General features: G+C 40.7%; 4 protein-coding genes across 10 annotated transcripts in view; 2 read left to right on the forward strand and 2 right to left on the reverse strand.

The window, feature by feature from the left end:
* The window catches only part of LOC108114247 (brain-specific angiogenesis inhibitor 1-associated protein 2), a 30,349-nt gene extending 10,617 nt beyond the window's left edge, over positions 1-19,732 (forward strand). The window contains exons 2-13 of one of the 4 annotated variants that reach the window (XR_001772738.2): positions 5,666-6,363; positions 13,938-14,013; positions 14,137-14,220; positions 14,288-14,349; positions 14,410-14,607; positions 14,675-14,740; positions 14,950-15,198; positions 15,674-15,896; positions 15,953-16,635; positions 16,691-16,842; positions 19,155-19,259; positions 19,324-19,732. Coding sequence is in view for 3 of the 4 variants with exons in the window: in XM_017225136.2 (XP_017080625.1) it covers positions 6,319-6,363; positions 13,938-14,013; positions 14,137-14,220; positions 14,288-14,349; positions 14,410-14,607; positions 14,675-14,740; positions 14,950-15,198; positions 15,674-15,896; positions 15,953-16,635; positions 16,691-16,842; positions 17,290-18,673 (3,222 nt within the window). In the remaining variant the exon portion in view is untranslated. Of the gene's footprint in view, positions 1-5,665; positions 6,364-13,937; positions 14,014-14,136; positions 14,221-14,287; positions 14,350-14,409; positions 14,608-14,674; positions 14,741-14,949; positions 15,199-15,673; positions 15,897-15,952; positions 16,636-16,690; positions 16,843-17,289 lie in introns of all 4 variants that reach the window. The other 3 variants (XM_017225136.2, XM_017225139.2, XM_017225138.2) reach the window with 3 other exon arrangements.
* Positions 4,404-5,570, reverse strand: LOC108114250. The gene is made up of 2 exons (XM_017225145.1): positions 4,934-5,570; positions 4,404-4,872 (listed from the first exon to the last, which is right to left on the reverse strand). Exons 1-2 carry the CDS (start codon positions 5,466-5,468, stop codon positions 4,700-4,702), a joined length of 708 nt encoding a protein of 235 aa, XP_017080634.1. The 5' UTR covers positions 5,469-5,570; the 3' UTR covers positions 4,404-4,699.
* Positions 19,733-20,998: 1,266 nt separating the features above from the next.
* LOC108114249 (putative Dol-P-Glc:Glc(2)Man(9)GlcNAc(2)-PP-Dol alpha-1,2-glucosyltransferase) lies at positions 20,999-22,797 on the forward strand. Of its 3 annotated transcripts, none has more exons than XM_017225142.1 (3): positions 20,999-21,252; positions 21,314-21,784; positions 21,975-22,797. In XM_017225142.1, exons 1-3 carry the CDS (start codon positions 21,100-21,102, stop codon positions 22,698-22,700), a joined length of 1,350 nt encoding a protein of 449 aa, XP_017080631.1. In that variant the 5' UTR covers positions 20,999-21,099; the 3' UTR covers positions 22,701-22,797. The 3 variants fall into 3 exon arrangements, with proteins under 3 accessions (XP_017080631.1, XP_017080632.1, XP_017080633.1); XM_017225143.1 differs by having other exon boundaries at positions 20,999-21,249; XM_017225144.1 differs by having other exon boundaries at positions 21,240-21,256.
* LOC108114248 (protein wntless) lies at positions 22,791-25,751 on the reverse strand. 2 transcript variants are annotated; one of them, XM_017225140.1, is made up of 3 exons: positions 24,267-25,751; positions 23,967-24,095; positions 22,791-23,805 (listed from the first exon to the last, which is right to left on the reverse strand). In XM_017225140.1, the coding sequence occupies exons 1-3, from the start codon at positions 25,573-25,575 to the stop codon at positions 23,426-23,428; spliced, it is 1,818 nt and encodes a 605-aa protein (XP_017080629.1). In that variant the 5' UTR covers positions 25,576-25,751; the 3' UTR covers positions 22,791-23,425. The 2 variants fall into 2 exon arrangements, with proteins under 2 accessions (XP_017080629.1, XP_017080630.1); XM_017225141.1 differs by lacking the exon at positions 23,967-24,095.
* Between the last annotated feature and the right edge of the window lie 388 nt (positions 25,752-26,139).

The raw sequence follows: 26,139 nt of genomic DNA on the forward strand, positions 1-26,139 counted from the left end.
GAAGATGGTGGTGGCCCAAGTTGGGTGTGTCCGGTGATCAGCCTCCAGCTGGGTGGAGGGGGAATCTCTCTCGCCAAGAAGCCAAGCTCAGTGGGTTAATGGAACAGCCAAGCTAGACCAAAGAGAGATAATTTTCGCTAAATGAGGATCTTCTAAGTTCAGATAGCTAATGATTAAATGTATAAATTCATTAACAACCAAACCTAAATAGGTTTCTAGACTTTCTTAGTAAATTTATTTCATCAATAACTTGTCAAGTTTTTAATTATTTTTCCACTGAAATTTTTAAGTTATTAAATATTGGAAATTACTTTCTGTTACCATTATGGTAAAGTTTAAGTTATATTTCCGATAATTATTTTACAAGCCAACTTTCTTTATTAAAAAAAATTTGTTAAGATATTTACTGGTTAAAAGTTAATTGCAAAAAGCAAATGGTTTTGGGCGGTCTTTTAGCCAGCGGGGGAGGTTAGGTTCAGGGGCATTGGGGGCCTTCGAGGTGCCACAGTTCAGGGCGAGGTGAAACATGGACTACATCTCTTTATGGCAAGGCAAGTGTCAGTCGAGATGCCTGCCCCGTCTCGTCGGCAGCTCATGTGCGTTCGAATCGTTTGGCCACGGTTTGGGATTTGGTCTTGGTTCGACAGCCCAGAGAGTGAAAAAAATAACTTAAACTTTTACTTTCACTGCCAATTTGACTGAACGAACAGGCCGAGTCTCTCAATTTGCATGGTACTGAATGAGCTAAGAGAGGTGAGGGGCAGGTAAAAATATATATATAGTTTCCTATGGTATGTTGTGGTATGGCTGAACAATGTTATTGTGTGCTGTGTGTATCTAAGACTCATTTGCAAATCTATCTGGCGGCAATTTAGCGCACAGATACGATTATGCATCTGCCACAGTCAGAGCCAGCCCCTTCGCCCAGTGCATTGTCTTCAGACTTTAGTTTAATTTTATTTTCACAACAACAGATATGCCGGCAACATCTTCAGCTGGCTCACCTTTTGTCCAACTGAGCTCAGCACACGTGTATTCACATGTGCTGCAATTTGATCGTCACGTCGAGATTCCAGCAACAGCCAGGCAGCAGCTAGCAAATGTTAATGATGAGCATTTGATAATAGTGGCCTCTTCATTCGCAAACCAATCTTCTTCTCTGGGCTTAACTGATGTTGGACATGCTGCTTTAAGTTGTTTGCCCGATTATTCGCATGTATTGCGAGGCTGTCAGGAAAATGGTCGTTGACTGCTCATCAGCTCTTCGATTTGGCGAAAGTTTTTCCAAGTGATTTACGGCATTGGCAGGAAGGGAGGATGCAGTTGGTTTTCGGTGGGAGTGGGTCTTCCCACGCAAATAAACAAGTTTATTAGGCAGTTGGATTTTGGTTAAGATTTTTGGATATTTTTATATGAATATTTTAGTTTTATTCCTTTTAAGTTTAAAATCAGAAATCTTAAACCAATTTAAAAGACATTTTAAACCTTTTTTAACATAAATCTTTCCTTTTTATTACCTTACTTTTTGTATAATTCTTTTATCTTTTAATTCTTTTATAATTATTATTACCCAAGTTACTTTTTACTTGACTTCCAAAACCAATTAAACTCCACAAAAAGCCAATGTTAAGGTAGCAATTAAAATCCAATAATCACACAGCCAACTCTTAGCTCAGCAATGTTATTTTTGATTTTTCTCTGGCTAAGTCAGCCAAGTGGCGATTCTGGCCTTGTTCTTAATAGACAACCGCCGTTTTTGCATACATTTTCATGGCAGATGCATAATTAAGTCGTCGTATACAGAATGCAGTATCCAGTATCAAGTTCCACTGCTGACCACAGTGACGATGCTAACCTTGCTTGCGAAAGAATGCAGTTGCTGCGAAGTTCGTTGCCTAAGTCTTTCGGTTTGCCGGGCAACTTGGAATTCTAATCAAGGCCGTAGGGCGTGGCCCTGCCAGACATCACGTAGACGAAAGCCTAACGAAAAATAAAACTAACTTTCTTTCTGGCCGACACTCTCACTTTACCAGCTTATCTGGTATGTGTTTATCTTGCATCTGCATAACTATATAGAGATGCGACATCGAGTATTTCGTAAGATTTAAATGCGTTTCATTTCGGGGCCATGTTTTTATTTTCATTCGGCCGTGTTTATGTTGGAAATCTTCCGATCGGTTACACACAGATCCGAGTTAAAGACGCGTGTGCCTACGTAATCGTCTTGACACGTCTTTTTTTTTTTGGCCAGGTGAAAGACCCCAAGATACGAAAGTCACCCGCGGCGTAGTGCTGACATATTGATGCTGACTGTTGATTGTTGTTCCATGTTCCATGGTGGCTAACAATAACAGAATTCATCCGGAATGGTGTTTCAAACTCGGTTCCACAATTAAGTTGGTAAAAGTCAACAATCTGAGCTGATATACGAGGTGAATTGTAGTTATGACCTGTGTCTATGCAGGGAAATGATACAGGGAAGGGGCATAGAGATGAGGAAAAGATAAATCTCTCCCTCAATTACAATAATTATATTTTGGAAGCCACAATCAAAGCCCACACAACAATGAAAAGTAAAGCAATGACATCTTGAGAGGAGATAAGTCAAGAAAGAAAGGAAAAAGTCAACAGACTTCAGGCATTAAAGTTTTTATTTATTAAAAACCTATCTATATTTAGCTAAAAATTATAAGTGTTTATTTTGTATGTGAAAATCATTAAACTTGCATTCAATTTTTATAAATAAACTTGGTAATTCAATCTTGACATACTCCATTTACCCTCAACATTCTTCAATTAATTGCAAGTTTCGTTGTAAGAAAATCAAAATCAAATTAAGATTCCAAGCCAAACTTCGCATTGGCCCCCCGGCTGTGTGTGTGCCAGCCAGCAGGCTATAAATTTGATATTCAAAGTAAATTTTCAATTTCTACGCGAATAGATATTTCCATAAATAAACCGCATAAATCAGAGCTGCTACCATCGTCCATCTGACAGAGCTCAAAAGCGAACTCAGTCTCATTAGTAATCAAAAGCTGTGCAGCTTGCTGGACTGAGAATGGGACTGGAGAAGTGGGCAACCAGGAGAAGTGGAGAATCGGAGACACAGGCTCTGCCTGAGACATGGCCATTGAATTCTGGCCGAGAGCAGAGACTTGCACAAATTGTTGCACAAGTCGCTGTATCGGCGATTCGTGGGCTGTAAGTGGCTGTTTGCCACTGGAGCGATGTCGCCAACGCATCGAAATAGCCGCAGGCGCCTTTCAGTCGTTGTATTACGTGGAGAAAAAATATAGAAAAATCTGTCATCAAAGAGGTTTTGTTTGTCAATGAAAATGGAAAACTAAAATTGATCACTTTTCTCTTTAAAAACATATTTTCTTGGATTTGAATGAGCATTTTACTGAAAACTTATATAGAAAATAAATTTTTTCTATAGCAATAATCTGAAGACATAGCTTGTAATCAATCAAATTTCAAGGAAGTTCAATTTTTCTCAGTGTATTCTCTACTTACCCATAATCAAGTCTCTCCAGACCACCGAGCACCGAGAACCCCTGTTACCTTGTTGACTTTGTCTTAATGGCCATTCGCTTGTGTTGCTCTTTGGCAATTTAAATATTTTAGCCATTTCATTTTGAGTTTTATGCTGCTGACCGGTAAATAAAACACTCGAGTATCGCTTGTCGAGCAAGCAAAAAAAAATGGTCAAAAATTTCTACTATTTTGCATTTGAGTTGTGATCATTATTTTCAGCAGTTTACAACATTTTTGAAGCTGTTCGCTAACAGTTTGGATGTTAAGTGGAATTCGTTAGAAAGGAGCATAGGAATTTGTGTTTGTAAGAAGTGAAAAACTTCCAAGCAATATTTTTGTAACTAAACGTTTACTAAAAAAAATTTAAAGAATTTTATTAGATTTTTTAATGCAATTATTTAAGTTAATATTTGGTGTTACAATGACTTAAAATGCTTGTTTAAGTATAACATGGGTGTTCATCGCCTATGCTGTGAAGTGCTCGTTTGTTTTTGTAAATACTCGCTGCATATGGGGTTACTCGCCCATAGAATTTGCGAGCCCGCGGCGCTATTCTACTAAAAATTTTTCGTGTTCCTCTTTTCTCCGCATTTCGTCGCTAACTGTTCTTCGTTTTTTTCTTGGATCATCCTTGAGCACTTGCACTGGAAATCATTCCTTATAACTTCTGTTTGCACTTTCGAGTTTATTTCGCATTGCGGGTCATAGAAATGAGTGATGAATTGGTTCGCACCAAAATGTGTATTTCTTTCTCTCAGTGCACAGCTGCAAACCAACACAAAAGCGTCACTAAATATGTGCACACTTTCTAATGTTTGTATTAGTGAATTCCCTGCCATAAGGCGAATTTGAACACTCCTGATTTATAAGTTGTAAATAAAAGCTAAGAGGAAATGCCCAACATTTTTAGTGTTTTATTTAGTCTTTGCCTTTAATTAAGTTTAGGTTCCTCATTATTTAACACCTTGGGATAATAAAGGCATGAACATTATTAACAAATTAGCAACTTTATCAAATGTTACACATGGCATGAAATGTTTATAAAAGTAAATTCCAGTAGCTTTTTGATCGAATAAATTTTATAAAACCTGTTAAATATATGAAAAATCTAATAGCAAATAAGTCTAGATAAATATAGGTAAATATTTTCCCTAAAGCTTTTCTAACTGGTTTTGTTGGAGGACTTTTTGACCTTGATCTTAGTTCCGGCCACAGTTGACTTTTTGCGGCCATTCAATTTGGCCTTGTTGGAGGACAATGCAGCCGGCTTGGGCTTAACCACTCTGGCCTCGACACGAATATAAAGATCGTAGTTAAAGTCGCCGCAAGTCTTGCCTAAATAAGAAATATTATGTTAGTTGGTGTTACTGACTAACTAATATAATCTCTAACTTACCACAACACATTTCCTCGCCGCAAGACTCGCAGGTCATAAGTCGAGACTCCACAATTCCAGATTTATTCTTGATTTTCTTGACACAATTATTAAGTGCAAACTCTCGGCGATCTCGGGCCTCTGTCTTCAGTTCCAACTTTCCCATCTCAACCATGCGGCTGAAGTACTCCTCCTCCTGCTTGTTTTTAGGCCTTAGAGTAGTCAACATCTTCCAATCGATGGGCACTGCACAGAGTTCCATCAGTACCACATCCTTCATTTCACTGGGCACAGGGTCTGCGTAGGTGTACATCGCCTCTCGTTCTCCATTGGCCCTTAGCAACTTTCGCATCTCCTTTTTGGGCATCTTGAAGGCATAGTCCTTCTCCCGGATCTTTATTTCCTCGGCGCGCACCTTTACCGGTCGCATCTTGTAGTCGGGCACCTTTTCTAAAAGTCGCTTGAACTCCTCCACAGTCTGGATATTGCTGCGACTGAGGTCCAAAACGGGAACAACCGTCTTCTTTTTGGACAGCAGGTCGTCGAGTTTGCTCATAGTTAGGGATTATACTTTTAAGCTCAGTAATTTTGTAATATGACTTTTATATTATGTTTGACAAACTTTAACCTGTGAAAAATCCTTACCAAAGTATCGATTAAACATTTCCTGTTGCCAGGCATTTTTGCCTAGGCAATTTTAGGGATTTCCATGAGCTGAGTGACTAAACTTCCGATTCTCTCTGTTATTTTCAGATCCACGAACAGCTCTATCACGTGCCGAAGCCACAAGTTGTTGATAAGTCACTGGGCAAACGGCAAACTACAAACAACAAACACGACCCGAAGACCCAACAAAACTTGTTGAGAGGAACAGTAACCGAAACTGAAACTGAAATAAACAAACTCAAAACTCATTTCATTTGCCTGGATCGCGTTACGTGGTGCGGTTGGTCTTCGTCTGCCCGCCAAAAAGAAAGTCACGACAGAGAAAGAAAAGAAAAAAGAGTCGATTGAAACGAGATTTCCAAGATTCTGCAACGAAAGTCAAAGTTACAAGTTTACTCCAAATTCGAGTCTTTTGGGCCCGGTTCAACGTCTTTGCCACATTCGGGGTCTTCGTCTTCAGACTCCAGTCATTTTTCGGTGTCTCCCCCGGGTGTCTCGGTGTTGTGCCACTTTAGAAAGTGAAAATCGAGTGCAGGCCGCGACTTTGTTTGAATCTGAATCGGCGGCCTTTGGGCGCTGCAGTTGAAAGTGAATTTATTTTCGGGCTGCAAGTGAGTTTTCGATACACGGCTTTCGGTCGCTCAATTCATCATTATCGATCAGTAGCCCCGGGTTTTTCGGCTACTTGAATCCACTTCATCCATCCAACGGCAGGAGGGCCAAATATCAGAGCAGCAACAATGGAGGCCGAGGAAGTTACAAAACTCGTCGATGGCGTGTACCGGGTAAGTTTATCTTAATTATTACAACATTTTTTATTTGTTTTACTAATTAAACCAATTCATTAGTTGTTAATTGATGAGACAATAGGGTTAAATAGACATTCTAAGGTGCCAAGAACATTTTTAGAGCTGCATAAAGTCTGATTTAAACTTCCATTATCTATGTTCTGTGTTCGCTGTATATGGGCTTCCTCACCCTCGCTTTGAGCGCTCTCCGATGTATTCCACCAACAATTTTTAGTGTTCCTCTTTTCGTTTCATTTCGTCGCTAACTGTAAAATATTTTGTTCTTGGTTCTTCCTGGATCTTCCTTGAACGCTTGCACTGGAACTCATTCCTTATAACTTCTGTTTGCACTTTCGAGTTTATTTCGCATTGCGGGTCAATGAAATGAGTGACGAATTGGTTAGCACCAAAAAGTGTATTTCTTTCTCTCAGTGTACATCTTTTGTGTGGTTTACAAAAGCGTCACTAAATGTGTGCACGCTTTCTTATATTTGTATTAGTAAATGCTCTGCCCCTAAAGGAATTTAGGCACCAATGATCTAAAATTTAACTATTTTAACTTATTTATAAAATCAACTTTATCATTTCACAAGAACCTTTAATTTTATTAACAATTACTTGTAGTTTGTTCATTTACTTTGGCGGTCAAATTAAAACTTATATAACCCCCCCCTGACATCCAAATACTAAGCCAGCTATTGCATGAAGGCCATTTCTATTAGCCACTTGAGACTAATTCACTGTTAGGCTGGCTCATAACCGATGTTTACCCTTTTGGAAAACAATTTATAACTTTAAACGTTTTCCTTTTGTAAACTAAATTTATCGCCACACGCGATCTCCATAAGCGCTTGCCAGCCAAATGAAAGCCACCAAAAATTAATCTACAAAATGAAAACAAAAAGCCGTGACTTGAAAGTTTATCATGGATACCCTTGAAATTTTCCAAGACTTTTGTGTTTTTATGGAGCTGTAAACTAGGATTTTAAACATACTTTTTACTGACATACTTTGCTTTTTATTAGGTTTAATTAAGTTGGACTGAAAGAATGTGCCTAACTTATTTAAACAGGAAAATACAAAATAATCTTGGCAAGGTAGTTGAGTCATTTGATGTCAGGAATAAAAACTTTTATTTAAGCAAATATTTAACCACTATAACTTGAGGTTAAGTTTTAACTACCCTACCACTAAAGGGTGTTTAAATCATAACCAGAAATCGTAACGGAGAACCGTACAAATATTTGAAGATAAAAATGGCAAAACAGCATTTGAAAGTGAATTTTTTCTTGTCAGTGGGGCTGCTGTAAATTCATAGCCAAATTTGGTCACGACATACGGTGGCTGTGTTGTATCTTTCGGCATAGGTTTTGTATCTTTTTTGGTCATATATATATATATAAGTCTGGTATATATATATATAGCCTAGCAAACGAGTTCAATTGGTGGTTTGATTTGTTTGTTTGCGAATCCCCCGAAAAATCCTCCCAAGTCAACGACGACGACGACAGACGCGACGCGACGACTCCGCCTCGAGAGTTTGGCAAGTTTCGGCTTCTTTTTTCTTTGGTTTTCTTGTAGCGGTTGCATCTGCCCCATGTGGAAGTTGTATTGCACATTTCGCGCATCTATTTCATTATGTAACTCTTAGTCGTTTTTTTGTTTTGTTTCTAGGAAAACTAGCTGGGTGTTGTTGCTGGGTTTCTGCGGTTTCTGCCGCTTGAAATTGCGGAAATTTTGTTTTTGGGGCCGCTTCCTTGGCTTGTTGCACATGGCTGCATTTTCGCGACCAGCATTTTTGCATTTTTCCCGCTAGAGTTTTTTCTTTTCAACATTTTTTCGCACTCTTATTGTTTATTTGTGACAGAGTCGCAGCCGTGTAATGTCGAATCGAATAAATAGGTGTGCTGCTGGTTGCTTTAATTAGTGGGTTGCCGCTTTTGACAAACGAAAGACTCAGGAAACGAACTTGCTGCTCTGTCAATGGCAGGAAAAATATCGGAATTGGAATCTCAATGACCGCACATCAATCATCTGGAGTCACTTCCTCAACACATACCAGATTATGACTTAATTCCCAGTGATTTATGAGCAATTGTCTTGACTGCTCTGGCTGAACGGGTCTATCAATCGATTTACTATATCAACTTTTGATTTTTTCTCTCTTTTAGTTAGTCTTTTATATTAGTTTCATTTGGCTTAATAGATTGACTATCTTTCTGTCTGGTTTTGCCGTGTGAACTAACTTCTGGGTTGGCCTGTGCAAGTTCTGGAACGAGTTTTAATTAATTCGATAGATAGCCTTTCGGTATTCTAAACTCATTAGCAGACCGCATTGGCTTATCTTTAGTTCGAGTGGCCAGTTTGGCCTTTCTAAATTTGGCACACTTTGGTAGTTTTAAGAGGGTCTCCCCATATGCGGGTATGCAAATGGAGCAGGAATTTTGGAATTTTACAGGTCATTAGCTAAGTGATGGATTTCGGCTTGTGTTTTAGGGAACTTCGTTGATAAATATCTTATATCTTCAAGATATATATATCAAATTTTGAATTCCTTATACCAATAACATATGTAAGGGTAACAAATTTGAACAAAAATTTCTTATAAAAAGTAATTTTTCTCTTCTTTTTTGTAAAAACTGCCCAAATTATATGTTTTGGGCTGTGCTTAAAATTTATTGTTATTTTCCTTGTTACTTTTTGTGTAAAAAATGATTAATTTAGATCTCTTTTGTATTTAAATGCTTATATAATTCACCAGCATCGTTGTAATTTATAAAACTCTCTGATTTTTTTGTGTTGCCCGCACCCGTAATAAATCTTGTACTCCGTTCAGCCATAAATCTTGAATGGCAAACGAGTAAAGTTGGCTAAAAGATGTGCTCAGGAGATGATTGCAATAGCCGCTTTCACTTTCCCTTTTAGACATATGAATTTATCTAAAGGCAAATAGTTATTTGTGGTTCTTTTGAGAAAAAGAAAAATACATCACATTGAAGAGTATATTATTTAAAGAAGTCTTTGTTTTCGTTGTGAGTCATTTTTTTGCTTTAAGGCCCAAGAAATCGCCCCAATCCTTAACTTGTTCTCCTCTCACGTGTACGTATATTTATATGATTTTTTCAACTGAATAAAACCGCAAGTTGGGGCCGTCAAGTCGATGTTAAAAACGCATTTCATTCAAACAGCTGCCAGCAAATTGCCGGTGGCGATGAATGCCTTCGGATTGTTTGTCATTCGCTTAGATTTATGGCACATTCCCCGTAGCATAAATCGAAACTGAAGTCGCTGCGAGCTGCGAGCTGCGAGCTGCTAGCTGCGAGGAGAGCCTGATGCCAGGTGATCGGATCAGAATGACATCCAGCTGACCACACAAAAGCCAACCTGCTGCGGGCCGCAATACTATATATACGAAAGAAAAAACAACATAAAGACTGGCAGGCGAAGAAGGAGGTGAAGCCCCGCAAGAGTTGGGGACCCAGCATGGTGGGACGAAGGTGTCCGATGTGCTGAAGCTCCGGTAGAAATAAATTAAAATTGCAGCCACCTAATGCCCACAGACAGTCTGGGGTATGGGTTAGATTGGTTGGTAGTGGAGCTGTGAAAAGGCACTTCGGACCAGAGAACTGCAAACTGCAAAGTGGGAATCTGGGAATTGTGGGCTATGCAGCTGATATTGCCATGCTGAGAAGGCATTTCTAAGGCTGCATTAGAGGGGCCGACGCCGACACTTGTAACGATGTCACATCGTCTGGATTGAGGGGGGGGCATGGACATGGGTATGACCATGGCAAATGGAACTGGGTTAACGTCCGACTTGCCGGCGAGAAGCCCTATCAAACCCGCTGGGTCCATTTCTCGTCTACTCTTACTGAAAAGGGATTGTGTGGGCTTTTCTAAATGCTTTATCAGATTGATTTTACTCACTCTTAGAAAGGTTATTGCTAAAAAAGTTATAAATTTTATTATAAATAAAAGGAAAGTGAATATTTTTGTAGATGTATCTCTTGGAAGCCAACCTATGGTAACATTAGTGGAAAAGCTTTAGTTATATTTCTCATCCTTCCTATCTAACTACTTGTCATGTAATAATACCATATATATATTTCCCTATCACCAAGGACATCTAGTCTTCGCTTTAGACCAAATTACATTTTCATTTGCGATGTTTTTCCAAGTGCCTGGGAAGAAGTCACGCAAGCGAGAATTATTTACGTTTAGCATTTTTCACGCACTTTGCGTTCATCTGTCGGGGGAAGGGAAAGGGATTTCCACTCTGGGGGCTACCACTCCTAGATGGGTTGCCCCCTGCCCCTCTCTCTCTCTCTCTCTCTCTTGCTTTTTAAAGGCGTGACTGGTTGCGCCTTGACGCCTTCGTTGAGGTTTTTGTCAACAACAGTTGAGCTGGAATTGTGGCTGGCAAACCTGTTGCGTGTTGCCTTTTGCATTTGTTGGTTTCTAATTGGCATAATTGCGGCTTACTGTTGTTGCCTGAAGTTGGTGCTGCATTCTCGCATGCTCTGAAGTGGGTGTGTCGCTCGCTGGCGTCGCTGAATTATGGCCCAACCTGAAGGAGGCTCTCCAAAAAGCCCCCTCAAGCCCCCTGTCTATATGACACTGAGAGAAATATGACTAGTAAACTAAGGTGTCTAGTAATTGACTATTAAAACTTATTTCTAAGCAGTTTCTTGTTTAGTTTATGTTTTAAATATTATTTCTTTTCATATTTTAAAGTGCAAAAATAATATTTTGAAAAGTAAGTACACTCTTTCTCTCTGTGTACCGCCTAACATTCCGCCTCGTTGGCTTTTTAAGCGCAAAAGGGGAGGCTTTCGTGTTATGCTTTGCATTTAGTCTCTGTTTTAATTAAAAATAATACATGTGTGGCGCTCACTGCTGGCGATTTATGTTAAGCGACGATTAGAGACCAAGTCAGTTGGGTCTTGTGTCTGGGCCTGGGTTTTCAACAGGGGATTGAGATCTGAGTACTGGGTACTGGCCAAGACTACCTCAATTAATTTTGGGTTAAGTGTTGCCGCAGTGGGTCGCAGATTCGCGGGCGTGATAAGCGATTGCGTCAGCTTTAATTCAAGAGTGGGTGTATGAGGAGAAATGTTAATTGCCGGATCGAACGAGCTGGAATTTGTTAAGCAGTTAGGCCAATTACATGACCCGATAGTCATCGCGATTAAAGGAAATCTGGTTTGGGTTATTTAATGGGGTGTATTATAGGAGTTAAAACAAGTGAAAGAGGAAGTTAGTTTATAAAATACTTTTATTTTACACATTTTCAAGGATTTTGCTTATAAAGTTTGTGGTTATAACAAAATCTTTCCTGTTTTTAAAGATCACAAATTTCAATTTACTAAACTCGCCTTTGCTCATTGATTTTTCAATCTGTTGTCATAATTACTCTCAAGGGTATAATCATTTAACGAACCTTAAGGTAAATCCCAAATAAATAATCAAACTTCGATCCGAAGACATTGATTGCATTAACCACAAAATGTGTTTGCCATCGCAAGGAAAAGATTTAAAAAAAAACGAAACAATTAACATTGATAAACCCATAAATGTTTCGACGCAACGCACTTGAAGCCACGAACCTACTTGGCTATCTGTACGTGTTATTAAGGTATCCGTATCAAAGTTAAATAAATTACGATGAGGTCAGCAAAGTCAAGTGCACTTGGCCCAAAACAAACATTAGAAGATCCAAATGCAACTATAACTGCACCAGATATCTGTTATATATATATCTTCTCGTGAAGTCTTAAACTAAATCAGCCAGCTAGTAGATCATAAAAGCAAACACTCTCAACCGAAGTTGAATCGTTAAACGGAGACGACCTTCGAGCTGAGTATCTGAATAAATAAGTATCTAAGTATCTGAGCTGGAGTGCTGCTGCTGGCTCGATTCATTCCCACGCCTTGCTGCCACATTTGTAGCCAATAAATTTGTGTGTAGAAAAGCAAACATTTCGAGGCGTAAACATTTGGCAATAAACCGTGGCACAAGCGAAACGAACTGTTCCACAGAGAACGCCTTGTTTACATATGGGTTTTTGACATTTTCTTGTTAATTAACCGAGGGGGCCAAAGAATTCGGTAGTCAGACTTTGAGTACTGGCCTTATGAAGCACGGAAGTGATTCAGTATGTATTACTCGTCTATCACTTGGAAAAACAATCAATTATACTTTGCCCAAAAAATATATTCGATAGTTTCTAATGACTGTCTTTGGAACAATGCAAAGGCTTTGTGGCTGAAGAAAAGAGAATTGAGATTTTCGGGTTTTATCGGTTTGCGTGTTAAATGTTTGGCATTGTCTGCTTGTCTCGCCAGCTCAACTTTAGGCCAAGCCCAGGACCCAAAGTGTTTCTTTGTCATTATTTATGGTGCTTTATGGTGTCAACAGAGACGGTGATGTCAACTTCCCTTCCACATGTCTAACCATTCACGTCATCCCAGCCCCCAGCCGTAATGCAGCTTCATCCCGAAGCACACTCTCACGATTTTGTATGCAAATTTTGTACTAATGTGCAAAGTTGTTAATTAATTGTCGTTTTTCTCTGTTCATCATTTTGCATTTTCCGAGGCCCTAGCTGAGATCAATTGATTGGTTACATGACTCATTTTAAGTAATAGATTTGTATTTAAATAGGTTCAGGTTATGAAGGAGTTCTGTGGATAATAAATCACTTAAGGCGTTAAGGCCAAAGAGGCTGTAAGTTCATCAATGATTGATGGTAGTTTGATATCAGCTGAGAAGTGAGAATTTCTACAGGTTTATTATTGAAATTAGATATTTTTAGAAAGATAAATAGGTTCTGCCTTGTTGTTAAAGGTAGATGCTCTTTCTATCTTGAAAGTAATCCCAATGAAAAACTAGGCTAATCCAGTTAAAACAAATCAAGTTTTCATCAGCTTTGAAACTGGTTAAATAATTGGAAGTCTTCCTCATTTGCTGTTGAGTAAAAAATTTACTGCCGGCAGTAAAACAAAAAACTGCAACCAATAAATTTCAATTTTATTTTAGCGAAACAGGTTTAACAATGCTACGATATAGTCTTTCGATATAGTGTTAAGTGATCTGGTCAATTTGGATCACATTTCAGAATGTACATTTCACAAAACACAAAAATAAAACTCTTTGGTTAAAAATAACTAACTGACTGCAATAGTTAGTAATAAAAATGCATTTAGCAATTATGTTTGCCGATCTATCAGATAACTTTCATTTACATTCACCGCTACTAAATCATTGATGAGAGATTACTAAATGAGCAATTAGCATTAGGAGTATGTTCAGTTGGGACTACACGGAACTAATGATGTCTCTGCCGGCTGTCGGCCGCCTGACCACAACAACATTGTCTCAAATCAACAAGATTATACAACCCGACTTTTACTGCTTGGGGCAAAACGGGGAAAACCATTACCAGGTTTTGGAGGGGGCTAATGAAATTGAAATGTCGGTGCATGCTGGCCAGTAAATTACATTTAATTAACCATAGCGATAAGCTTAGTATGTATATATGAACTAAAATTTGATCTCCTCTAATTTGCAGAACATACTTGATAGATTCAATCCGGGTGCCAGGCAGCTGATCGCAGCGGGCAAAAGTTACCTCAAGGCGTTGCACGGTGAGTTTTGGTTGTGTGTTATAACCAACTATCATACGATAGTAACACCATAATCGACGCTGCTGCCAGAGTGCAGTACAGTTAACTAATTTGCAATGCATTCCGTGCCATTTCATGCAACAGGTGCCGCAACTGCCTCTCGTCTATTCAATGAAGCATTGGCCAAGATTGCGATGAACGCCCAGCAAAGCGGAACGGGCGATATTGGTAAGACTCAGAGACTAGAGACCTAAAAAAGCACTTTTGATCTTAAATATTCTTGTATTTCATTTAGGTTCAGCTTTGATGAGCGTTGTAAATGTCAACAAGGAGATACAGGATCAGCAAATGAATATTGTTAGTACTTCGAGGGGTTATCTTTCTTTACAAAAATTAACATCTAAATTTACATTCCAGTTGAAAGCCTTCTACGTGGATCTATTGGTGCCATTGGAGACAAATCTGGAGAAGGACACGAAGGTGGTGCAGCATGAGCAGAAGAAGTTCCTGCAACAGCACAAGGTGCGTATGGAGAGCTATCAGAAGGCCGTCTCCACGATGAAGAAGCAGCGCAAGAAAAAGGCCACGCCCGAGAATACCGAAAAGGAGCTGAGGGTAAGTCGATGCATTTATAGTACCTTGGATCTAAAGGAGCCACCAAAAAACATACGCTTTCCCACAGAGCCTGCAATTGCTTGAGGATCAGAAGAAGAAGCTGGATGTGTTTTGCGATCAGAGCTATAAGAATGTAAGTTCATTGGCTGCCAGCCAAATCTTGATTGAGTACACAGAAAGAAATGAATCTATAATAGAAGTTAACATTTTTAATAAACAAATTTATAACTGATTATATTGTATAAAATGTCCAAAAAATATTTAAATTATCTTAGAAATTATGAAAAATTGTTAGATATTTACGACTTTTCCACTCTTTCCCACTTCCGTTCTCGATAAAAGGCCATGACACAGGAGCGTCGACGTTACGGATTCGTCTTGGAGCGCCAGTGCTCGATCGCCAAGCACTGGATGGCCTACCACACCACCGGCAAGACGGTAATTGATAATAATTTCGAAAATTGGCAAGAGATTGCCGCTTCTCGTGAGATCATTCCACCGGCCGCGTATGAAAGTGGCTACAGCAGCAGCAATGGCCACAATAACAGCAGCAACAACAACAACATCAACAACGGGAACATGCGCCGCCTGGTGAGTCATCATCTCCACATCTCCGCCCATTATTATTCCCAGCCGATTCCATCCGATTGGGCGCTAACCACTCTGTTAACAACCCAGGTCTTCTATTTCCCGTACAAACAAGAAACAGAGGAATCATTTCTAATGGCTTTAGGAAATTCGGGCTGACCTCTGTTCACATTAGAAAAATAAATTTTTTAATGGGGTTTAAACCTCTCTTAGTTCTATTTCTAACAAAAATGATTGTGGTTATTGTTTTTCATTTTCCTTAACCAAAACTTTTTGCTAGTTAAGAGTGAATTGTTTGAGGAAATTAAATTTGTGGTTTTAAATTAAAGAAAAGAATTTTTAGACTCTTTTTTAGTCAAGGAGATTCCGCCATTAAAGTTATTTCAGTATTAATACTCCTTCTTAACTTTTTCGGTATTTAATATACCGAATTTCTGAAAACAACAATAATATACTGAAAAATTGTATGTTCTTATAGGAACGGATTAAGGATGGAGAGGACGATCACCTCCAGGGTCACGGAGCCCAGCTGAAGAAGTCGCGTAGCATTGATGCACCCTATGGTGATATGCGCACCCTACACGAGCGGGAGAACATCTCCGGAATGGGCGTTACTGGACCCTCGCATTATGCCCAAAACTCGCTGCCACGTGCCAAATCGGACTTCAATCTGGCTTTAGTTGGCACTGGACAAAGCTCAGGTGGGATTGAAATTATATAGTTATACTTATACTTATCATTCCCTTTCGATTGATAGGCAACAAACACAAGATCATCGAGGAGCAGTTGACCACTTTGGGTGATGATCAGCGCGGCGATCAGCGTCCTTTGGTGAAGGCCCTTTATGCATACATGCCATCTGGGGAGAATCAATTGTCGTTCGAGGAGGGCGACCGCATTGCCCTGGTCGGCGGCAAGGCCAAGGGCTGGCAATTTGGCGAGAATCTGAGGACACAGCATTTTGGATGGTTCCCGGTGGCCTATACCAATGCGGATGTCGCCGAAGCGACCACATCAGGCGGTCGGCGATACGAAAACATGCTGATGAGCTATGAGCGTAATGGAGGCGGATCTGGATCAGGCTCTGGCGGAGGAGGTCTGCGAAGCTATCAGCAACAGCAGCAGGATTACGAGGCACAGTTGGAGCTGATGGAGAGCCATGAGGCAACTTACCGGAGACGAAGAAACCATTCCGCTGAAGAGTCATCGCCCACACGAATGTTCGGTGATACTATCAAGCAGCAGAAGAAGTACCGTCCGGGCTCTGCAGCCAACCCACGCCCGGGTCCACCACCCACACTGCCAGCTCCGGTGCCAAATGGACCGCAGAGTCAGTCCTCCTCTAGGATGTTGAACAGCTCGCAAAGCTTCTGTGCCTCCAACGGAGGAGTCACTGCGGCAGTGGAAAGACGCAAGCAAAAGCTGCTAAATGGAGTCCAGGTAGGTTTAATATTGATTATGTTAAAGAACATCAGCTTATGTTATATTCTTGCAGAGCTCCAAGAACCATCCTTCAGGCAAGACCGGGGTGGCTGCCAAGACCTCTCTGCACAGCAGCAATGACAGTGGATTCGCCAATGAGCCACCACCACAGCCGGAAGTTGATTATTCTGATGAGGAACCAGCCACACAACGAGTACCCATCCGGTAGGTGGACTAGAAATATAGGTTAATAATCTAAAAGATGGATTGATCCTTCTTCTAGAGTTAAACCAAATGTATAGTATTATAAATCAAAAACTTGGAAAGCAACAATCCCATTCCAAATACCGCTTAACTATAAAAATTATTGCTCTCCAAGTAAAGCCACAGCATCCCTGCTTTTCCTCCTTTTGTCACTAATCCCTACCAACATAGCCCATTTAACTGAAATCCTTGCCATGTTGTTACTGCCTGATTTAAAGAGCCTTAATTGATTGAATTTACTTATTTTCATTTGCTTTTCTTATGTTCTTGTTTGATTTCATGTATCGCCATTTTGTCCTGTTGTCATCCTTTGTGTTAACCACCTAAAAATGCACCCAAAAACACGAAAACCCACACACAAACACTCCGAAACCACTCCCCTTCAATTACACAACAAACCAAATGTAGACGCAGGGCGGATACCAATTCCCATACGAACACGGTGCCCCGGGATGTGGCATCTTGGACGTTGAATCGTAATTTCCGGAATAGCGTTGACAGTCAAATCGATGACAAGAGCCTTCATCGTTTGAGCCGGCAGAGCGGAGGAGGAATTGGAAAGATGCGTTACGATCTTATTGCTTCCGATGACGAGATATTGCAGGCTTCTAGTGCTGGTCTGAAGCGCACCAAATCCTTCTGGAAGTTCGGTGGCGGACGAAGCGGCGAGGATATCCTAGCCGGCATGTCCTTGTGGCAGCACCGCGATCTGGTGGCAGCTCCAAATATGGAGGAGATGCGCGATCGTGATGAAATTGAACGGCGTTCTGAAGAGGATCGCAATGGCACACTTACCAAGTCGCATAACTCCAGTTCCTCGCAGGAGAAGCGCGAACGCAAGGATAGCCTAACCAGTACGGAACTCTATGGAGATGAGGATGAGAATATCTACGGGGTGAGTCCACAACAGCCACCGCAGCAGCAGCAGCAACAGCAACATAGAAGCAGCTATACCCCCAAGTCCCGCATGAAGATCATGAAGACCATAGAGATAGACATTGAGGAGCCAACGGAGGCGGAGCGGATGAGCACCATGCGACGTGGTCAGTCGCAGGATCAACAGCTGCAGCAGCAGCAGCAACACCGAAAGTTGGACAAACAGGTATCGGGCACAGGATCACAGCACAAGTCCCAGACTTTGAGTCGCTCCAAGCCCAGCCAGCAGCAGCAACTGCAGCAGTTTCCACAATCCACGGACGAAGGTGAAAGCGATGAACATGGAACCCTGAAGCTCAGCGATGTTAACAACTTCTTTGATGTCGAGGGCAAGAGCAATAACCATGGTCATGGACTGGTTATGAAGACGGTGAAGCGACAGGATATACTCAAGCAGTACTATACCAGCGAGGATGAGGAGGAATCTGATGCGGAGCTCAAGTCGACCAGTTCTGATCCCTACGATTGCATCGTTATCAATGATCATCTGGTGCGCAAGGATGACAAGTTGCGTCGTCATCATCAGCAACAGCATCAGCAAATGGAGTTCCACACATTCCGATCCTCCACATCCACGACGGCAACCAATACGCTGAAGAAGGGCTCATCAAAGGAGCAGGACAGCACTTTGACCCGCAATTCAACGGCCAGTTCGGGAGCACCAACGGCCACCATTTTGCCGCGAACACGCCTCCTCAAGTCCTCCGCCTCCGCTAGTAATAATATCAGTAACAGCAGTGCCACCTTGGAGCGGAACTCGAAGAGTCTGGCCGGTAACAAGAGCTACGGGCCATGGTACGACTTCTGGGATCAGGAACAGCATGGCCAGAAGTCAGCGAGTGCCAAGATGAAGTAGGATATAATGGGTTAGGAATTGGTGCGAGTGCGAATTAATACAAGAGTTTCGCCGTCTTCTTACCGGTTAAGAAAATGAGCAGAGAGTGTGTGAAAGGAAAGTGCAGCTGGGAAATATCCGTCATCCCAAAACCCCTTCCCACTGTACCCTCCTTCGTTTGATTTAAGCATTATATTTACCCTGTATAATTTAGTTTTAGTAGTCTCTAAGACGATTTCTGTTTTGTTTGTTTATGTACATATCTTATTTTAATTTTAAAAGCTATTTAAATTTTTGTATTTCTGCCGACGACGAACAATCCATGCATTTGAACATGCCAGAGGAAACTTTATAGACCAAGGACCTCTCCATTGAACATTCTATCCCTTGAGTTTTGGTGCCTGCATTCATATCCATACAATTTTGATTTTTAAACTTCATTTAAGACAAAGCTTAAGCTTAATTTTAGACGGAATAATGCAAATGTAAATTGGTTTTCTAGCAGGCGCGGTATTTACCGCAACTATTCCATAGATTACTGACCTCTAGCGAGTCCGTGTATCCCAGCTAGCCCCACCATTCCCCCTAGTAGGTTGTATTTCCAGCTGTAAGTAGAGGTCCCACGGATTAGGGATCACATTCTCAAATGGACAAGTCCTTGATTTTTGCAGAGCCTCTCAGTTCGCCACGGTTAAGTTGCGACACACCAAGACCAACGACCGATCGGCACCTATGATCTATCGGAGTGTGAACAAGTAGCAACGACAGCGGAAGGTGGAGTTTTCCCTGTGACCAATGTCCGGTTACTGGATAAACCGAAAGCTCCAGCCACCACCACCATCACAATCTTATTCAGACCAAACACAAATTAACGCAATCTATACAAATCACACGTTTTATATAGCGCATATACAGTTTTAAAGGCATTATCAGTTAGATCCTCCAGTTGCTTCTGGGCCCTGGATATTTGGTAGTCATTAAGTCGTACTGTTTGTTAAACATTCTGTTTGTATGTACTCTATGTTAAAGTTCGAAATGTATATTCAAATGCCTAATGAATAAAAAACCTTATAAAGTTCACAAGAGTAATAGTTAATCTTATTGGGATATATAACTAATGGATTTCATGAGAGATATTTTGATCATAAGTTCATTGATGGTGTTTTAAAAAATATGTACATATATATACATATGTATATAGGTCAGATATATAGGTAGACGAAACCAAATTAAAGAGGAATTGAACGTATGTAGGGATAAAATTCCTTTTTCTGTAAGTAAATCAACTGCAAAAATAACTAAAATTAATTATATCGAAATGACTCACCTGAAAAGTATTTTGATAGCACCTCGAATACCTTCCAATAGATATCGCTGCTCAATGGCGATGGGTTCACATTAACTATCTAGAGAGACTCTGTGAAGACTAGACTTATGGCTCAGTTACCAGCCTTAAATGTGAAACAGATCAAATTTTCCAGATATTTATTTATTTCGGTTTTTGTGACCAGTCATTGGTGGCGAGTCTCAGAGTGTTATTAGCGGCTATAATTTGATCCAGTGACACCACGTTTATAAAAAGAACCACCTGGTTTCTGGACCCGTTGTTTGGCTTTAATTTCATAATCTCCCAGTCGTGTGTTGATATACTGATGTTACATGCCTGAAGCATCCGCAGAATCTTCTGGGAGATGGTACCCACATTCGTGCTCGAGGTCTATTTATCATGTTATAGAACTCACTGTATTGAAATATTACGTTATTATATGTTATTATATGTAACATGCTCCAGGCTCACCAGTAAACTTATCGCTTTGGATAGAATCTTAAGCACATTTTCAACAAAATCCGGGTAATATTTGTAGTATAGACTTTTAACTCGATCACCAACAACTCGAACCGGTATTAACTCGTCTTGGATTTGGGAAAGTTATATTTCCTTATAGAAGCTCCTGCCATAATCCTTAAAAATGTTATGAAAGCGACTACAAACATGGAAGAAGGGCAAATGATCCATTAAGGGCAAACAGCTTAAAATGGAAGTCTGCAGTCATAGTTCAAATCCAATAGTTTTAAACTCATTTTTTAAAACTTATTTTATGACAATATTATTACTGATATAAAACAACTTATAAACTTCAAGTCAGACCGTACACCTGTAGATGAAAAACAATTCTTTTTTTGGATTTTTAAATCCTGCAGAAAATCAAATTAAAATTTTATACAACTAAGGTTAGAAATGAGAAACCCAAAAAAATAATTTTGAGAGTCCCCTTAATAACGCGGATGGTATTTTTGCTCAGTATATTTTAATGCCGTTTCTTTCCGGGAAACGCGTTAGTGAATTCCAGCGCATTGCCAGCTGGTTCGGTTCGGTCCAAAAATAAACAAACCCAAACAATTGGAGCTCTCTTTTGAAAGGCGGAGAAGGAAGAAGATCCCCTGCCATGAATGGTTCCTGGAAACTGGTTCTGCCTGTGGGCTTTGTACTCTATTCGCTGCCATTGTTCCTGCGGGTGAACGGCACCTCAGACTATGTAATCGACGAGGAGTTTCACATCCCACAGGGATTGGCCTTTTGCCGCAAAGAATTTGATGTAGTTAGTAGTTGAGTTACGTACTACATATACCAGACACCATACATCCTGTCTTCTTCTTTAGTGGGATCCCAAAATAACAACGTTTCCGGGCCTGTACCTGATAACCCTTATTCTCAATCCTTTTAACCTATGCACAGTGACTGGTTTGAGGATGCTTAGCTTGGCCGGTGCCGGTATCAATATCCTTCTGCTCTACAAGATCAGAAGGCGTATCCTAGCCGGCTCTGGGGGTAACTCGTATGCTGCCCATGAGGCTATCACGATGTCTGTGCTTCCGCCACTCTACTTCTTCAGCCATCTATACTACACGGACACCCTGTCGCTGACCATGGTGCTCATGTTCTATAACTATTGGCAACAAGAGGCACATCTGCCGGCGGCGGTTTTTGGAGCCGCCAGTGTGCTTATGCGTCAGACAAATATCGTGTGGATCTGCATGGCCACTGGGATGACCGTGCTGGACACCTTGATACATCAATGCGCTCGAACTAAGGCCGTTCCCAAGGATAAAATTCAATTATTGGGCAAGCAGGTGAGTTATCTCTTAAAAATATGTCATAACCTGATATAAATTGCAATACAAATGTAGTTACTTTAAAATTTTACTTGCCACACCTTACATTCTTAGAAATTAAAGTATTCATTGCAAAGTTTGTATATAGATTCATATTTTTTTGTAGCATTGTATAAACACTCATTTGTTTACTTTTCTATATTTTCAGTTATGGATACAGCTTTTCAGTAGCCCCCAATTACTGTGTAATTGCATTTTAAGCATCTTGGCGAAATGCTGTTTCTACGCTTCAATCATTCTACCCTTTGTGGGATTCTTGTTCATCAATGGATCCATTGTGGTGGGTGACAAGAGTGCTCACGAAGCCAGTTTGCATATACCGCAGCTCTTCTACTTCGCTGTCTTTGCCGCTGGATTTGGAATATCAAATACCATACGCCAATTTCGTCCGGCAGCGGATCTAATCCGTAGAAACCGCGTATTATCCATCTTGGCGATGCTGCTAATAATGCTGGTGGTGCACCTAAACACTGAGGTGCATCCATATCTACTAGCCGACAACAGGCATTATACCTTCTACGTTTGGAGCCGTCTTTACGGACGATTCTGGTGGTTCCGCTACGCCATGGCACCGGTATACCTGTTCTCTATTTACGTACTTTTCTGCGGACTTCGTCACATGCCGGACAGCTTTAAGTTGATGTTCCCGCTCAGTCTTTTCCTAGTGCTGTGCTTCCAGCGGCTCTTAGAGCTGCGATACTTCCTAGTGCCCTACATACTCTTCCGGCTGAACACGAGATACACTCGCAAGGGCTACGCTGAGTGGTTGGAACTTGGGGCCCATCTGCTCCTAAATGTGGCCACATTTTATGTGTACTTCACCAAAGAGTTCTACTGGCAAAATTACCGCGCTCCTCAAAGGATCATTTGGTAGTTCCTGCAACCTGCATTCCTTACAAACTAAAAGCGTAGATCGAAATAATACATACGTTTTTTGGCATTTACAAAATAAAACCGCTCGGCATTTTCAATATTGCTTTTTATTCGATGCATTGCTACTTGAATATGAAATTGCTCTACGTTTTAGTTTAAAAATCTAAGCAGAGTCCTGTTGATAGATATTTAAAGGGTGGTGAATGTAAATAAATAAAAAATCGTATTAGTTTAACGTAATCTATGATTGACATAAGTCTTTCGGTTTCAAAAGATACCAAAAGACCAACCTTATTTTTTAACATATAGTTGCCAAGGTAAAGATTACGTTATACTCTTACTTTTTTTTTGTCAATTAAAAAAGGACCATCTTATAATGTAAATATGTATATAAAAAATGTTATTCGATAAATATGTTAAAACTTACGAGCTAGTGAATTGGACTTCAATAGATAATACTGCCGGGGCATACATAAAAAATACAGTAGATAAAATCGTACACTTTGAGCATGCTGAGAGAAACTAGACAATCTATACGTTAATGTTAAGTAATAATGCTGATCGCGTTGTCGAATGCACAGAATGCAAAACTAGGCAAGAAAATGCTACTGACTATGGTAATAAAATGAGCACACACTTGGAGCGTTACGGCTGCAGGCCAAATCGTGATCTCAGTTTGGCACACAACCCATTAGAAATCGATATTAATATTTCAAATGTCCCAGCCTAATCGAAGGCCACCTTGCGGGTGAACGAGGTGAGGGAGGAGATCTCGCTGGGATTGGAGTCTGATGGCAGGTGGCTAAACTCGATCTCCTCGCTGGCAGCCGAGGCCACGATATTCTCATTGGATTGCGTGGTTTCATCGCTGTTGTGCATTGTTGGCCATTGCTTGTGACTGGGGGCGTAGAGGATGAGCAGGGCGAATATGTAGATGTTCCACATGCCGTACACGCCGGTCAGAAAAGCAGAGGTAAGTTGAATCTCTACGTTGTCATTCCAGTCCCATTGACCCTCGGCCATTTGTCCCATGATGAAACCTGCCACAGTCAGTGCAGCACATACAAGGGTGGCCAGCATCAAGAACTTGAATCGGTAAATGAGGCCTGAAATTGTTTATTCTTACGTTAATAGGTATTTTAAAAGTCTTAGCGTATTAGCACATTAAAATATATATGAGTACACTTTGAATTAGAGTTATTATTTAGTTTGGTTCGAGGTTTTAAGTACAACAATGAATTCATTATTCAGTTTTGCTTCGTCATACCTTTATCTTCCTTAGGTTTATTAACTACAGAAATAAAAAGCTGCACAACAAGACCACAAAGCACAGTAAAAGTTGTCCAGTAAAAAACTGCTATTTCTGTCCAATGTGCTATTGGTTGATCAATGTAAACTAAACGGCATTCCAAAAAAAATATGGATGTTACATCAAATTAAAAAATATTAAAAAGTATCTATCTTGAAACGGAGATATTGTCTTGACTTACAGGGAATCGAAAAAAATAATATTTTACATCAATAGTTATTTTAGGTCGAGAGTAAAAATAGACGATAGATAACATACCCTCGTAATGTAGTCGACGGGCCTGGGACATAGATGGAAGGGAGGTGCGCTTGTCGCCAATGTTTCTGAATACCTTCCAGATCATGTAACACAGAAACAGGAAGTAAATGGCCGCTGAAACTCCAGCCAGCACAATGAAGGTCATAGCCACCTTTGCGCCCAGTGGAGTTGTCCAAATTGAGTAGAATGGGTTACGCAGCTGGACCCCCCTTTCACAGATGTCGAACACAAACAGCGAGATGCAGCCCACAACGACGGCCGAGAGATGCTTCCAGTAGCGCGAACGGATAGTCGACTTATTAGGTGCATCCTGAATGAGCATATGTTCTCCGGCAAAGACCAGCCAAAAGGACAGCAGCATAGCATAAAATATGCCTTGGCGGATGTCACTCAGCAGTAGCATATAAGGCATTTCATAGACCAGTGATAAGTATTCAAGCGGCAGGTTGAGGAAGGTCAGAGCGGCTCCCAAATAGATGAGCATGTACTCCAACAGCGCTGGAGATCGCTGCAGCAAATGCACCCGCCTCCAGAACCAGATCATGATTCCAACCACAAAGGGAAACAGAACAGTCTTAAGCAAAAGCCAGATCTGAGTGAATCCTCCGTTCTGATGAATGGCGGTCAGTGTGAGATCGTGCATGTGGCCGAACTGTAAATTCATCTGACGTGGAGTATCGAGCGGGAATCGTAGGTTGAGCAGATAGAAGCTATGGTGGAGAGCCCCAAGTTCAAACAATGGGATCATGTCGCAGGAATAGAGTGTCTCTGTGGGGCCGACATGAGAAGAAGCACAATCTAGATAGCGGTGCTCCACGCCATGGGCATACAACTTCCAACCATTATCCGGATCTCCTTTATTCCGGTAAGCTAAACGCATGTCGATGGTCAGCTGGAGTTCTCTGGGCGGCTCCCTTAGCTCCGATGTGGAATCGTATCCAAACTCCACCTGTAGCACACCAATGAGATTCTGTTGCCATCGAGAGTAGTCCAAATCGCGAAGGTCACGTGGTAGCGGCATCTGGAATACATGGACTAACTCGTTGGCCATCTTCATTGAATCTCGCTCTACTTCCTCCCTGGTCACGGGAATACAGGCACCTGCTCCGCGGGAGTACAACAAGAATCCAGTATCATTCTGACGTGCGTGATCCTCTCGGCACAGCGATCCTAATACGGTGACATGACCGGCTGGCAAGGGAGCATAAAGACCACCCAGCAAGAAGCACAGCACCTGACAGAGCAGCAAACTGGCTACCAATATGGACAGCTTCCGACCGCTTAGGTTCTCCAGTATGGTGCCCGACATCTTGGTTATTCGAGGAGTCTGATCTCACTGGTTTACTGCCCTGCCTTCAATTTGTGAGTACAAATAGGTGCACACAATGTAAACAATTTGCTGCACTTGGGAATCGTACTTCAAACGCGCCGCCGTTGCCGCAAACAGAAAAAATCCAGAGCCAAGCCAACAACAATGAAACTACAAATCAGCATGACCGTATTTGGTTAATTCAAATATACCGGACGCCAATTAAAATATACTGAAAAGATAATTGGTATTTGCCAAAACCGCAATCGGTTAAGTTTTATTATTTTGAATTTAAAATAAAACAAACAACAATATTATACATTTGTTCCAAACCCCTGTGTTGAACTTAATAAATATTAACTTATCCCATCGATAAAATAAAAAACAAATATTCCACATATTACCATAACTTTTATGCATTTAAATCAAAATCAATAATTTAATCACATTTATCTTAAATTTAGAAACATTAATTTAAAATAACCACAAGAAGCAATTGTTTTAACGTCATAGAAAGTAGCCTTGCAAAATTATTCACAAGGCACAACCGAAGCTTGTCAAAGC

Source organism: Drosophila eugracilis, unplaced genomic scaffold (assembly GCF_018153835.1).
Source record: "Drosophila eugracilis isolate 14026-0451.02 unplaced genomic scaffold, ASM1815383v1 contig_2154, whole genome shotgun sequence".
In the NCBI taxonomy this organism is placed as follows: domain Eukaryota; kingdom Metazoa; phylum Arthropoda; class Insecta; order Diptera; family Drosophilidae; genus Drosophila; species Drosophila eugracilis.